This window comes from Leptonychotes weddellii, chromosome 5 (assembly GCF_054177405.1).
Source record: "Leptonychotes weddellii isolate Sample4059 chromosome 5, ASM5417740v2, whole genome shotgun sequence".
Lineage (NCBI taxonomy): Eukaryota > Metazoa > Chordata > Mammalia > Carnivora > Phocidae > Leptonychotes > Leptonychotes weddellii.
The window spans coordinates 4,331,708-4,346,729 of NC_138373.1; the positions used below are offsets into that span (position 1 = coordinate 4,331,708).

General features: G+C 43.3%; 1 protein-coding gene across 2 annotated transcripts in view; it reads right to left on the reverse strand.

The window, feature by feature from the left end:
- The window catches only part of RAC1 (Rac family small GTPase 1), a 22,910-nt gene extending 8,487 nt beyond the window's left edge, over positions 1–14,423 (reverse strand). Inside the window, exons 1-3 of one of the 2 annotated variants that reach the window (XM_081819287.1) lie at positions 14,173–14,423; positions 4,219–4,290; positions 497–614 (exon numbers count right to left, since the gene is read on the reverse strand). In XM_081819287.1, coding sequence (XP_081675413.1) covers positions 497–614; positions 4,219–4,290; positions 14,173–14,207 — 225 coding nt within the window. In that variant the 5' untranslated portion in view covers positions 14,208–14,423. The remainder of the gene's footprint in view (positions 1–496; positions 615–4,218; positions 4,291–14,172) is intronic. The other variant, XM_081819286.1, reaches the window with a different exon arrangement.
- Positions 14,424–15,022: the final 599 nt, after the last annotated feature.

Here is a 15,022-nt window from a genome sequence, read left to right on the forward strand (position 1 = left end):
AAAAAAAAAAAGGAAACAAATCCTTGGTCCGCATTTAGGAGGACATTCACTATTGAACTTAACCTTGCTACTACTTATGCCCTTGAACAATGCAGGAGGGTAGGGCCACTGCCCCCCCGCCATGCAGTCCAAACTCCATGTATTACTCTGATTCCCTGAAAACTTTTAATAAACAGCCTCTTGTTGACTGGAAGCCTTACCGATGACATGACCAGTCCATTAATATATATTCTGTATGTTATGTGTAAAATACACTGCATTCTTATACTAAAGTAAGCCAGAAAAAATGTTACTAAGAAAATTTTGAAGAGGAAATATACTTACAGTACTGTAATATATTTATGGAAAAAAGTCCTGGTCTAAGTGGACCTCTGCAGATCAAACCTGTGTGTTCAAGTGCCAACTGTGTAATAAGCAAACCCATAAGCGATACCCAATTACACAGTCAAAATAATATATTCCAAAGGACATGTCAAAAATCAGTCATGATCCTTACTGTTTGCGGATAGGATAAGGGACGTAATCGGTCATAATCTTCTTGTCCAGCTGTATCCCATAAGCCCAGATTCACCGGTTTTCCATCTACCATAACATTGGCAGAGTAGTTGTCAAAGCTGTAGAGTGGAGAAAACACGGTCAGTCCGCAGCTCCAGAACATTAAGCACAGATTGGGGGCTTGAGTTACTGTCGTGGCGAGGGTCCCGGAGGTGTGCCAAGGCTAGGAGTAGCCTGGAGGCTTCCAGGGCAGCAGATGCACCAGCACACAGGCATGAGGAGCCTGAGGAGCTAAGAAGTGGAGGGAAAACCGGCTGCAGTGTAAGGAGAAAAACATGCACCTGAAGAAACATGCCCGAGAAACAAAGGACAAGCTATTCCATTTAACTGAAACAAATTACTGTCAGCAATAGAAAACCTTCGCTTTTAATAAAGAGAACATTAAGCTTTTTCTCCCATGGGGCACCTGAGTGGCTCAGTTTTTGGCTTATTTAAATTTAAACTGGGGAGTGCCTGGGTGGCTCAGTCGTTAAGCGTCTGTCTTCAGCTCAGGTCATGATCCCAGGGTTCTGGGATCGAGCCCTGCATGGGGCTCCCTGCTCGGCGGGAAGCCTGCTTCTCCCTCTCCCACTCCCCCTGCTTGTGTTCCCTCTCTCGCTGTGTCTCTCTCTGTCAAATGAATAAATCTTTTAAATAAATAAATAAATTTAAACTAGTTAAGTGTCTGCCTTTGGCTCAGGTCACGATCCCCAGGTCCTGGGATGGAGCCCTGCATCAGGCTCCCTGCTCAGTGGGGAGTCTGCTTCTCTCTCGGCCCCTTCCCCTGCTTATGCTCTCTGTCCAATAAAAATAAATACATAATTAATCAATTTAAAAAAGAAAGAAAGAAAATAATTTTTCTCCCCAGGAAGAAATGAAGTATAAAATTAGTCCCTCTTTCAAACCTCACTGTTGACTTTTTTGTGTACATATCAGACTCATCTTCAACAAGGTGGCATACCACAGAGCCACACCGAAGTGTTCCAGAACACCCGCACTGAGTATAGGGTGAAATTAATCAAGCCCTGGTCATCCAGGCCTGCAACCAAAGGGACGTGGTAACACAAAGCAAACCTGATTTGAAAAGCTATAGTGTAACGTTTCCAGAGTGAGTGTACCAAATTACACACATAAATTAACATGAAGTTGCTACACAAAAAGTAGTTACTGATAAAAAGAGACAGTCCAGAAAAGCCTGTCTGACGGGCAGAAAATAAGGTGGACATTAAAAAAAGGCGGGGGCGCTGGGTGCTCAGTTGGTTAAGTGTCTGCCTTGGGCTCATGTCATGATCCCAGGGTCCTGGGACTGAGCCCAGAATTGGACTTTCTGATCAGCGGGGAATCTGCTTCTCCCTCTGCCCCTACCCCCGACTCATGCACTCGGTCATGCTCTCTCAAATAAGTTAAAAAAAAAAAAATCATTAAAGTACCACCAAGTACTTCATTAAAACGAAAATCTGGCATTGCAATTCAAACCTAGGCAAGTACCAAACAGGACACAATACATTGGCCTGTAAGATAAAATTCAGAATTCATTTTCACATGCTCTCAACACTAAAACTTAGGGTCTTGCTACATTGCAACAGCAAAATGAAGGTCTGAGTAAGCCTGCAGTGTAGCTTACAGAACGGAATGACAACCAGATTTCATAAAGAAAAAGCCTCATGGGGGCGCCTGGGTGGCTCAGTTGGTTAAGCGACTGCCTTCAGCTCAGGTCATGATCCTGGAGTCCAGGGATCGAGTCCCGCATCGGGCTCCCTGCTCGGCAGGGAGTCTGCTTCTCCCTCTGACCCTCCTCCCTCTCATGCTCTCTGTCTCTCATTCTCTCTCTCAAAATAAATAAAAAAAATCTTTAAAAACAAAACGAAAAAGCCTCATGTATTGCAAATCTGCTTCCATGAGAAAAGGAAAAATTATTCAGTAAACAGTATCATGTTTTTCCATCTTGGAAAAAAGAATCAGATGCCTGCCTCCTACTATACCAAAAAAAAAAAAAAAAAATTCTAAACAAATTTAAACTTTAGCCACAAAAAATCTAGAAAACCTACTAGAGGATATTTTTGTATCACTGAAGTAGGAATGGTCTTCCTAAGTAAGACATAAAACTCCATGAAGGTGGAGTGGTATATTTACATAAAAATGCCAAACTTCTTTATGGCAAAAGACCCCATATAACAAAGTTCACAGACAAATGAGACAAAGGGGTTAATACTCCTTATGTACAAAAGTCCCACCAGTAAGAAAAAATTTCAGTAGAAAAACAAGCAAAGGATTTCCACAGGCCATTCACAGAAGACTGCAAATGGACAGTGAACATTCATGGAACCTTAACCTCACTGGTGATCAGAAATGCAAATGAGAAGGTAACTTTTTTCAACGCCTGCTGCCCACGGTCCAAGTTGAAGGGACCGTGGGCCACTTCAGTCACAGCTGGTCCAAGTGACAGCCTTTTTGGCAGCAATTGGGTAGTATCTATCAAAAATTTAAATATCCATTCCCTGTTGACTCAGCACACTTCCACTTCTAAAAATCAATCACATGTGCACAAAGACATGTGCAATGATGTTTTTAACACATGAAAAAAAAAAAAGACCTAACGACCAGTGGTGTTATCAGGTATGGTAGTTCAAAGTCACTGACAACTGACAACGATTTAGCTCTACCTATGTGTAGATTAGGAAAGTCCCCACCATAAAACCAGAACATGGACAGTATGATCCCACTTCTACAAAACTGTGGACACCTCTGCAGCATACAGTGCTATGCTTGACGAGGTCAGCACAGGTGGGACCTGTGCTGTTTCCTCTCCTCCACCATGGCAGCCGTCAAGACAGAGCTGACACCATGGCTGCAGGGCGATACGTTACGAGGCTCGGCTACATGGGGCTCCCTAGTAACCCCATCATCAGAAAAGCACTTTTCCGGGGCGCCTGGGTGGCTCAGTTGGTTAAGCGACTGCCTTCGGCTCAGGTCATGATCCTGGAGTCCCGGGATCAAGTCCCACATCGGGCTCCCTGCTCGGTGGGGGGTCTGCTTCTCCCTCTGACCCTTCCCCTCTCATGCTCTCTGTCTCCCATTCTCTCTCTCAGATAAATAAATAAAATCTTAAAAAAAAAAAAAAAAAGAAAGAAAGAAAAGCACTTTTCCATCTCCACTCAATTCTGCTGCCAAGAGGGTTTAAGCAGCTCAGTAGCCAATTCTGTCCTCCCATAACTGCCCCCAACACACACCCTGGTTTCATTTTGACTGCCTGATAACTCAACAGTGACATGCAACCATCAGATTCCTTGCCAGAAAAGGCCAATTACAATGTAACAGCATATTTCATGTTCCAGTTCTTTGATCCTTCACACACAGAACCCAGAGAGCCAAATTTATCTGAAACTCTTATATTATCCAGTCTTCATACTTCAGTTAGTTAACTTTGTTTCCTGAATGTCTAAAAACCAATTAGGAAAGCTGTGTTTCGTCACAATGTAGAAACTTTACATTAGATTATTTTTAAAAAGCTCAAATACCTTATAATTAGACTTTGGTGAATGTTTGGACGGAAAATTAATTAGATCTGTTCATGTGCAAATTAAGAATGCCTTTATAGCAAAAACAATGGTCAAAGGTTAAAAAAACAAAAAAAACAAAAACACATCACAAACAAGTTAATTCCCAGTTTAACTGGATACTTACACAGTGGGGATGTACTCTCCAGGAAATGCATTGGTTGTGTAACTGATCAGTAGGCAAGTTTTACCTACAGCTCTAAAGACAGAGAAAAAAAAATGGTGTAAGTTGCTTAGTCAACATGAACGTAATCCTTTCATTATTCTGTTAAATTCCTAGAAAAATCAAGGAATATACACCAAGTACTTAGCATTGAATGGTTTCTATAATCTTTTAGTTAACACTACAAATTTTTATCCTGAAATTTATAGTAAACACAGTCGAATTTCTCAAAAAGGAGCCTTCATGTTCTGTTTAGGTGTACAGCATTAGCATTCATGGTCAGAAACAGCTGTTTAATAAGCCAGGTTGAACAGGAACAAGATTTTTAAATTGAAAGTCTCTTCTGTGAACATCTGTACCAGTCTTTCATCCAAGAATCTTCAATTCTATCCTCAAATCATTTTGGAACACAGCCTTCCTCTACAACTTCCACTTGGTTGCTAGGTAATATATTTTGCTGCCTCAGAGTGGTAGCTCAAACCCACCACCTTTTAAAGCCTTCCCTCTGGCATCAGTAATGACTGTTCTCTTAATAGAGTGCTTAGTCACTAACCACACACACAACTGTGAACCACAAAGAGCCACACAGAACTCACTTTAATTCATCTGTATTCATCTGCCACCTCCCCAGCCCCCATCCTCACATATCACCATAAGCTTTTAGAGCAACTAACACAATATATTCCAGACATATTAATTAATGGCTCAGGGATGCTGGCATAAACTTCCAAGCAGCTGCAAAGAGGAGAAAGTAAAAAAGAATCGTGTAGAAATCCTCCAGAGACAGAAGGGCCTCCTGCACAACTGGTAGTGGGTACAGTGTACCATCAGGCAGAGATCAGAGTGGTGGTTCAAAGTCTCCCAACTGCTTGAAATGTTTTTTCATGAGAATGTCCCCTACAAATTAAGATTATTGCACCCTTAGCCAAAAAATGGTTTCCAAATTTTACATTCTTACGGTGACTTCAAGGGCTTCTGAAAGCCTGTGTCCCTGGCTTAAGGATTCACTAAATGCTCTCCCTAAAGGAGCCCATCTCCTGCTGTCTTCTCTTGCCTTACCAAGGTCATGTCTATCACACAATGAAGTTCTGAGCTGTAAGATGTTGTTGTTCAATCTCAACTACCAGGAATTAGGATTCACCATAAAGAAGTTAAGTGCTTTTCTATCTTTGTAGCACTCTTAGCTGAAGGCAAAAACCTCTCAGCTAGGACAGATTACAGGCCCATCCAGTCTTGCCAATACTCGTTTTACTCATAACATTATTAAGGGCTTAAAAGTTGGAACTCCCCCACCCCCAAAGACCTCACGGAGTCAAACATTACATCATCAGGAAGTTGCTTCCAGCTCCTAAAGGCTTTCTAAACAAAATGACTCACTGGCCACACATTTTGTTAAAAGCTTACAATGTCAAACCTGTGTGAGCAGGAGGCTGAGATCTGCAGTCCTTACCCTGGATTTGAGACCCAGAGCCAGCTCTTTATCACTTATTGGCTGGAATTGTTAGTAGGTTTCAACTTCCTTATGCCTCAGTTTTCTCAACTGTAAAATGGATGCAAGAGTACCAACTCCATCACAAAACTACTGAAGGCATTAATTCTAATTCAATCTATACCAACAAAGTGTATGCTATGCAAGGAAGAACAGTAGGTGCTGAAGATACTGCAATGAACAAGACCTCATGGAATCTGTGAGGTTATTAAAGTAAAAAATGAAGAATGCTGTCATTACATAAAATTATAGGTGTGATAAGTGTATTAAAGATGCTCTGGAGGGGCACCTGGGTGGCTCAGGTCAGTTAAGCAGCTGCCTTTGACTCAGGTCATGATCCTGGAGTCCCAGGATCAAGCCTCGCGTCAGGCTCCCTGCTCAGCTGAGAGGCTGCTTCTCCTGGTGCGCTCTCTTTCTCTCTCGTGCTCTCTCATTCATAAATGAATGAATGAATGAATGAATAATAAAATCTAAAAAAAAAAAAAAAAAAGATGCTCTGGAAATGTACGGCAAAGGGATCTAACCTAGTCTTGGGAGGCCCACAGAGGAGGCTGCAATGTATACAGAAACTTAGAGGCGTGGGGCCGTGACAGAAGGAACATTCCAGGCAAAAGCAACAGCATTTATGGGGAAGCCCAGTATACCTGAAGAACAAAGAAGTAAGGGGGAAGCAGCAAAGGAAAATATGAGGAAATCGTCATCTCTTCTTGTTAAGGGTATGGGACTTGATCCTACTTGGGAAGTCCCAGAAAATTTTTAGTTGCCGAGAAACCACTAAATTTGCATTTTTAGAAGCAGCCTCTGACTGCAGTGGGGAAAGAGGACAGAGGAAGGAAGCTGGGACTGGAGGCAGGAAAACAAGAGTGGTGTGAACCAATGAGGGGGCTTCACGGTGAAGAGATGTGGGCCATTTCAAGAGCTTCCTAGGCACAAGGCAGAACAAGACAGCTCAGCCATAGGTTGGATGTGGTAGCTGAGGGAGGAGAGTGGAGTCTAAGGCCATCATCAGTGAACCTCTTCAAAATTACAGATGTTGTGTAAAAATGTTACTACTTATTGCCTCTTAATGTCAAGAACAAGCAGCTATGAAGGTTTTAATGGTTATGTTAAAATGTCATAGTAGCACTTCCCTAAATCTCTTCCATATGTATGAAGAAGAAAGCCATTACTTAAAAATATGACCAACTCTGGGGGCGCCTGGGTGGCTCAGATGGTTAGGCATCTGCCTTCGGCTCGGGTCATGATCCCAGGGTCCTGGGATCGAGTCCCGCATCGGGCTCCCTGCTCCGCGGGGAGCCTGCTTCTCCCTCTGCCTCTGCCTCTCTCTCTGACTTTCATGAATAAATAAATAAAACATTTAAAAAAAAAAAATACGACCAACTCTGTTTTAAATGCTCTAAAATTTTTTTCCTGAAACTTCACCTTTAGCTGAGGCATCGTCTTTTGAAAGGTTTAACTGTAAAGGAATTCAAGGTACTGGCATAACCTGATATTGACTGGAATTTTTTTTTTAACAATCATTACAGTATTTGCTATAAATCTAAGTTCTGTAAGAAATTATTAAATTATAAAATTCTGACCTTTTATTTTATTTTTTTTTTAAGCAGGCTCCACATCCAGTATGAAGCCCAATGTGGGGCTTGAACTAATGACCCTGAGATCAAGAGTCTGATGCTTCACCGACGGAGCCACCCAGATGCCCCAAAATTCTGTCTTTTTAATTAAGTACGTCCAACCTTTGATTTAAATATTTACTTAGTTTTTAAGAAAAGATAAAAAGAAAAAGGAAACGGTTATTCACCTCCCATTAGTGTTACTTATTCACTCCTTTTAAACACACTCCACAAACAAGCTCTAGAGGCCAAAGTCAACACAGGCTCAGGCAGTCAGAGCTCCTCACACGGAGAATGGAAGCCACGTTTGGTCACAGCCTTGCTTGAGGCTGCAGCAGAATCGCTGGAAGTTGCTATCTGCTTTGGAGTTTCCAACTTTATATATACTTACCTGCTCAGTTCAACCTCTTCTTAAAAATCTTTGAAAGCTACCACAACATTAAAAAATAAACATGAGTCTACTGGAAGAAAGTTCACATGAGCACATTTTTTTTTAGCCTATCTGTGCCTGTCCTGCTCGATCTTGTAGAAATAACCAAGATTAAAGCCAATAACTTGTGTTGCTATTATGTTCTTTGTTTTTCCATTAGAACTTTAAGGAAACTTTTAAAATTTGGGGGGTAGATCTCAATATTACCAAAATCTATAAACCAAAACTTAAAAAGCACATACAATAGGGCGCCTGGGTGGCTCAGTCATTAAGCGTCTGCCTTCGGCTCAGGTCATGGTTCCAGGGTCCTGGGATCGAGTCCTGCATTGGGCTCCCTGCTCTGTGAGAAGCCTGCTTCTCCCTCTCCCACTCCCCCTGCTTGTGTTCCCTCTCTCACTGTGTCTCTCTCTGTCAAATAAATAAAATCTTAAAAAAAAAAAAAAAAAAAGCACATACAATCAATAAATCTGGAAACACTGGCAACTTCCTCATGTTAGAAAAGTAAAGGAGGGGTGCCTGGCTGATTTGACTCTTGATCTCAGGGGTGTCAGTTTGAGCCTAAGCTGGGTAGAGAGATTACTTAAAAATAAAATCTTTAGGGGCGCCTGAATGGCTCAGTCATTAAGCGTCTGCCTTCGGCCCAGGTCATGGTCCTGGGGTCCTGGGATAGAGCCCCACATCGGGCTCCCTGCTCGGCGGGAAGCCTGCTTCTCCCTCTCCCTCACTTGTGTTCCCTCTCTCGCTGTGTCTCTCTGTCAAATAAATAAATAAAATCTTAAAAAAAAATTTTTTTTTACCCCACCCCACCCCCAAAAAGGGAAGGGATACAGTACAGGAAGTTAAAAAATAAGAACTTTCTGCATTGCCTTACTTAAAAAAAGATATATTGGGGGGCACCTGGGTGGCTCCAACTCTTGGTTTCGGCTCAGGTCATGATCTCAGGATCATGAGATGGAGCCCTATGTCAGGCTCCGCACTAAGAGCAGGAGTCTGCTTGAGACTCTCTCCCTCTCACTTGCTCTATCTCTAAAATAAAATCGTTTTAAAAAATAAAATAAATTTTAAAAGCTACACTAATCTTAATAGGACTGGAAGACCAGACTTCTCCAATGAGAAAATAAGGAGCCTGTACTGCTGTCTAAAAGTACCTAGATCTTGGGGCACCTGGGTGGCTAGATGGTTTAGCATCCAACTCTTGGTTTCAGCTCAGGTCATGACCTCAGGGTCCAGGCTCAGCAGGTGGTCTGCTGGAGATTCCATCTCTTCTCCCTCTTCCCCTACCCCCACTCCTGCCCTTGCTCTCACTCTCTGCCTCTCACCCTAAAATAAATAAATCTTTTTTTAAAAGTACCTAGATCTTAAAGATCAATTAACAGAATGTAGTGAAATGTGAATTACATGTATTAAATATGTATTTATGTTTACTGCATAAATGAAAGACCTTGAATGAAAGTCCTCAATTTACCCTGTGAAATGGGGTTTGGGAACTCTCCAACAGTAGGCCTTTGGTAAATGCATAACCATGCAGAGAATAAATTCAGAAAATGCATGAAGAGGGGCGCCTGGGTGGCTCAGTCATTAAGCGTCTGCCTTCGGCTCGGGTCATGGTCCCGGGGTCCTGGGATCAAGCCCTGCATCGGACTCCCTGCTCGGCGGGAAGCCTGCTTCTCCCTCTCCCACTCTCCCTGCTTGTTCCCTCTCTCGCTGTGTCTCTGTCAAATAAATAAAATCTTAAAAAAAAAAAAAAAGAAGAAGAAGAAGAAAATGCATGAAGAGAGTAGTTTAGTGCTATAAAACCACAAACTCTAATCTGAAATTCTGATATTCTGTCACTAACAAGGGACACCACAACCAACTTACAGAAAACTATTGTCACCATTGTAGGCTTCAAAAAAATTAAAAAACCCATGTAGTTTCAAAAACCCCCAAAGCTGAAGATGCTACCTCTAAGAATTCAATTCTGAAGTAGCCTTTAGTCTATAGACCCCTGCCTTCTAGAACCACCAAGCCTAACCCTGGAGTACTTGATATTCGGACGTGCAGAAGATACAGAGTTCAAAAACAAGAATTTTTATCTAACTACTTATCACTCTCATTCTCCCTCAAAATCAAATCCTCTTGGGCGCCTGGGTGGCTCAGGTCATGATCCCGGGGTTCCGGGATCAAGTCCCGCATGGGGCTCCCTGCTCAGCGGGAGGCCTACTTCTCCCTCTCCCACTCCCCCTGCTTGTGTTCCTGCTCTCGGTATCTCTCTGTCAAATAAATAAAATCTTTAAAAAATAAAAAAATAAAATCCTGTTAAAATATCCCGATAGGGGCACCTGGGTGGCTCAGTCGGTTAAGCGTCTGCCTTCAGCTCAGGTCATGATCCCAGAGTTCTGGGATTGAGCCCTGCGTGGCTCCTTGCTCAGCGGGGAGTCTGCTTCTCCCTCTCCCTGTCTGCCACTCCCCCTATATGTGCTCTCCCTTTCTCTGTCAAATAAATAAAATCTTTTTTTTTTTTTTTAAGATTTGAGAGAGACAGTGAGAGAGGGAACACAAGCAGGGGGAGTGGGAGAGGGAGAAGCAGGCTTCCCACAGAGCAGGGAGCCCAATGCGGGGCTTGATCCCAGGACCCCAGGACCATGACCTGAGCCGAAGGCAGACGCTTAACAACTGAGCCACCCAGGTGCCCCTCAAATGAATAAAATCTTAAAAAAAAAAAAAAAAAAGCCCTGATAATGGGAAGATATGGAATACGGAAATAGAGCAAAATATTGATTACAAAATCTAAGTGGAAGGTGTTCACTGCACAACTCTTTCAACTTTTCTGTATGTGTGAAACTTTTCATATGAAGATGTGGCAGGAAAAATATTCCTCTGATGACATGTGGTAACTGCCTTGGTAGCAGGATTCCTGATAAAACATCTCCTTTTTAGTACGACTAAAATGACAAAAACTACCTGGTGGGTGATGCTGAGGTGAAAAAGTAGTAAGTACTAATACATTCGATGATTAATGCAAAAGATTATAAAAAGTGGCTTTAAGATTTCTAAAAATTACTGATACTCCTCTACTGAACCCAACCTCACACTTTTACTGGGATTATCATTTTAAAGTTAAAAAAAAAAAGTAAGTATAATTTTAACCACCAAGATCAGAGTCAAATAACAAACCCAAATTTAGAAGCCAGTGCAGAATTCAAACTCCTTTACAACAGGTCAAAAATATGGAACCCCATGCCTCAAGACAAAAATACACAAAGACATTTCATGAAGCACTTAAATTCATGGATCATACCTTCACTGATTATTCAATGGAAGTGATAGGGAGTAAGTGGTGTACATTCCTAAAAAGATGACATCATCATGGAAGGTATTTTTCACACTCAACTAAAAACACTCCTGGACAGAAATGTCTAAATTAAACATTGGGCTGAAGAGACCACTAGTCCAAGCTGGAGTGAATGTAGGAGGGCTCAAGTCACTCACTCCCAGCCTTCTGGTCAACCAAAGTCAAAACAACACTATTAAAAATGGTTTAGAAATATCTGAATGTGAGATGCTGTCTTACCTAAGTAAAGCTGGGAGAAATTCTTGGGGGCAGAGATCCCCCAAATAAAAGTGACAGACCCTGTGTTCAGGAAGGACTAACAGAATTAGGACCAACAGAAGGATTTGCAGAATTAAAAAATATCAAAATTTCATTTCATATTTTATACTCAATGCCAACTGAATTGCTATATAGGAAAAAATCCATAAAAAGAATATAGGCTAATTGATCCTACTTATAATATGGTTATAACATAGCTTTTAACCGTACTTTCCAAGAATATATTTTAGATAAGGGAGCTTGCAATTTGTGCAACTTCAATCAATTTGCCTTTATTGCTTAAACTGCCCTTAATTGCCTCAAATTCCATAGCATTGAGTTCTTTGCCCCACAAAATTTAGAGCCACATTTACAGCTTTAACAATTTTTGAATAAAAGAACGTTCCAGTTATATCATCAGGCATGCTTTGTTTGGGTAAAAGCAGAATATTTTTGGTATGGAATATTATGTATCTAAAATTTTCACTGAAGTAATGTTTGCTATACGTAGTCCCTTATTTAAAGTAATAGAGGGGGCGCCTGGGTGGCTTGGTCGGTTAAGCATCCGACTCTTGGATTTCAGCTCAGGTCTTGATCTCAGGGTCATGAATTCAAGCCCCACGCTGGCCATGGAGCCTACTTAAAAAAATAAAATTAAAATTAAAAAAAGAAAGTAATAGAGGGCGTACCTGGCTGGCTCAGTCAGAGGAACATGCGACTCTTGATCTCAGGGTCATGAGTTTGAGCCCCACCTTGGGTGTAGAGATTACTTAAATAAACGAATAAATACTTAAAAAATAAATAGAGCTTAAATTGTTTATTCCACTTCTAACAGGGCTTAGCCCCAGTCTACATCAATGTCAAATCCAGTACAAAAAAGGCTGAAAACTTAAAGCCAAGAATTGTGTTTTATGCCTTGCACTCCCCTCACAGAGCCCAGCAGCGCCTGAGAGTAAGAGAAACAGCAACAGTATGACTGGCTGTAGGCACTTACTCAGCTGGGGCCAACCACCTGTGAGGCAGTTAGTATCCAGCATCTTGTTTAATCCTCACAACTTCAACTTGAGGCCCCTGTCCTGGGGGATAAGTGATTTGCCCAGGGTTTCCCCCCAGGCAGTGGGGTGGGGATTTGAAGGAGGGATCCAGATCCCACAGTAGGCATTCAACAAGTAGGTAACTAGATAAACAAGCTAATACAAATAGTAGAGGTCCATAATCTATAAGCATTAAATAGATCTGCTGCGCTTGTTTTAGTTTCAGAAATTTTCAATTAAGAATATTACATACTACAGTTAGATATTGAACTGTCAGCAGTTTAACTAAAAAAAAATATTATTTCATACTCTTAAGCATTTTTAATTTTTAAAGTAAATTCAGTTAAAGTGTTCCTAAAACAATGTGATACACGTTTAGTTAATTCATTACACAAAAGGATCAAACTTCGTTTAACCAATTTACTGATTTCCCTACTAAACTAATTAGCTGAATATTTTTTTGCCCCAAACGAAAGTAAAGCTTTCTTTTGAAGGGTTTAAAAAAAACGGGGGACGGGTAAAAAAAAAAAACAAACCATACATTATTCCTAAATAGGTGAAGTTTTAATTTTTAACTATACACACACAACCATTAAGTGTTAATGTTTCACACGCTGATCCTGACAGATCACACAGATGGGCATCTTTTAAAAATCAGTTCAACTGTCCTTGCATCTGAATTAGCTGTAGAAACAATTTTGAATGTCTAATGTACGACCATCTCAACAAGCTAATTCACAACTTGGGAGGCTTAAAAGCCACATCAGTTCTAATGACAAGTTTGGGGAATATTAATCAAAAGGAAGAGCGATGCCAGAACTCCTCCTTCGACTTTACAGGACCTGAAAAATGTACCAACTGCATCCTGAGTTTGATGAAACTGATAGTAATTCTTGGAGCTTCCTTGTTAACACTCAACACTACTCGAGCACTGCTGAGACACATAATTTTGCACGGATTACACTGAGATTCTTGTTTCTATGGGAGAAAAAAACTGCATAAGCCAAGTCTTGTCTTCCTCTAGGGCCTGTAACCACCACAGACAGTAATGAAAAGAAATGCCTTGAGTCACAGGGCAGCTCCGCTCAGGGAGCCTGTTCTGCTACATCCCATACCTAATGCAAGAAGCGAAAGCCAATTTCTTTTTTTTTTTTTTTATGACCACACCACTTTCAGAGAAAAGAACAGTCTTAATCACACCCAGCTCCTCGCAGCCAGAATCTCAAAAGTTTCTCCACGGAAAGAGCAAAAATTATCACATCCCCACCCAAAAAAAATTTTTTTTAAGCGGCGAAATACAGCGGAAGAGACCCCGTGGTAAATCAGTTTAGGGTCACCAAACCAGCTCAAATATTCGTCAAGTCCTATCGACCCGACCGCCGGGACACACGGAAGCTCCTAACCGGGCTCGAGAAGTTGATGTAAAAGCCCAGAAAGGGTCCTTTTTTTACGAAAGGCAACTCCAAGCCCACCGATGTAGGGACCGACGAGCGAGGGTGGCGGCGCGGCTGGGGGGTCCCGCCCGGCGCGCAGCCGGCCCGAAAGAAGGCGGGAGGGTGGAGTTCACTTTTCCCTTCGGCCGCCGGTCGGCGACTCCCTGCCCAACCCAAAATTAAAAAAAAGAAAAAAAAAAGCCGGAACCAGGCCCGTGCCGTCCGGTCCCGGAGGGAGTGAGTGGCGGCCCGCGCCCCACGCCCCGCGCCGCTGAGGGGCCGGCTGCCGGCCCGCGCGAGCCCGCCCCGGCTCCCGGCCCCCGCCCCGGCCCCGGCCCGCGCACTCACCCGTCTCCCACCACCACACACTTGATGGCCTGCATTTGGGCCGCTCGCTGGGCCGCGGCGGCGGCCGGGCGCTGACGCGAAAAGCGGCGAACTCGGGGCGCGGCGGACGGGCGGGCGCGCGGCTGCGGGCGGCAGGGCGCGGGGTGCCGGGGCCGCTGTCCACGCCGCCTAGCCCTCCGCCGACGGGAAGCCGGAGCCCAGAAGCGGCCACCACCCAAAGCTGAGGGAAAACTGCGGAGAAACAGGAAATGGCCGCTCCACTCACATCCGGTCTCCCCTCCCCCACGCCGGCGCGCCGCTCCCAGGCTCCGGGGCGGGGCCGCTCCTGCCCGCGCGGCTCCCGGGCTTCCTGCCGGCTTCGGGGACGCTCGGGAGCGCTCGGGAGTTCTCGGCTCGGGGGAGGGAGGGCGCGGGGGCGGGCCGGCCGCCATCTTTGTGCCACCTGGCGAAGGGCCTAAGACTAGCCTTCTTCTGAGAAAGGAGACGAGATTCTTCCAGAAAATTCGGAACCTGAAACTCTAAAGGAAATACCCCACGCTGTACCATTTTTCAAAGATAACTTCTGTGCATTAGGCCAAAAATGTGTTGAAATTTCTTCCCTCACCTATGCGTTTTCTGTTTCCAGTGCGTTGAGCATTTACTAGGCCTATGCTTTGTACCAAGTTCTGGAGTTGACGTTCTGTCAGCAGCCCAGTAAGGTGCCAATATTTTGGTGTATTTCCTGTCAATTTTGTTTTTTGTTTTTTTAAGTAGGCTCCATGCCTACCCGGGGGCTTGAACTCACAACCCTGAGATCAGGAGTCACATGCTGCACAGACTGAGCCAGCCAGATGTCCCTCTTGGTTGTTTC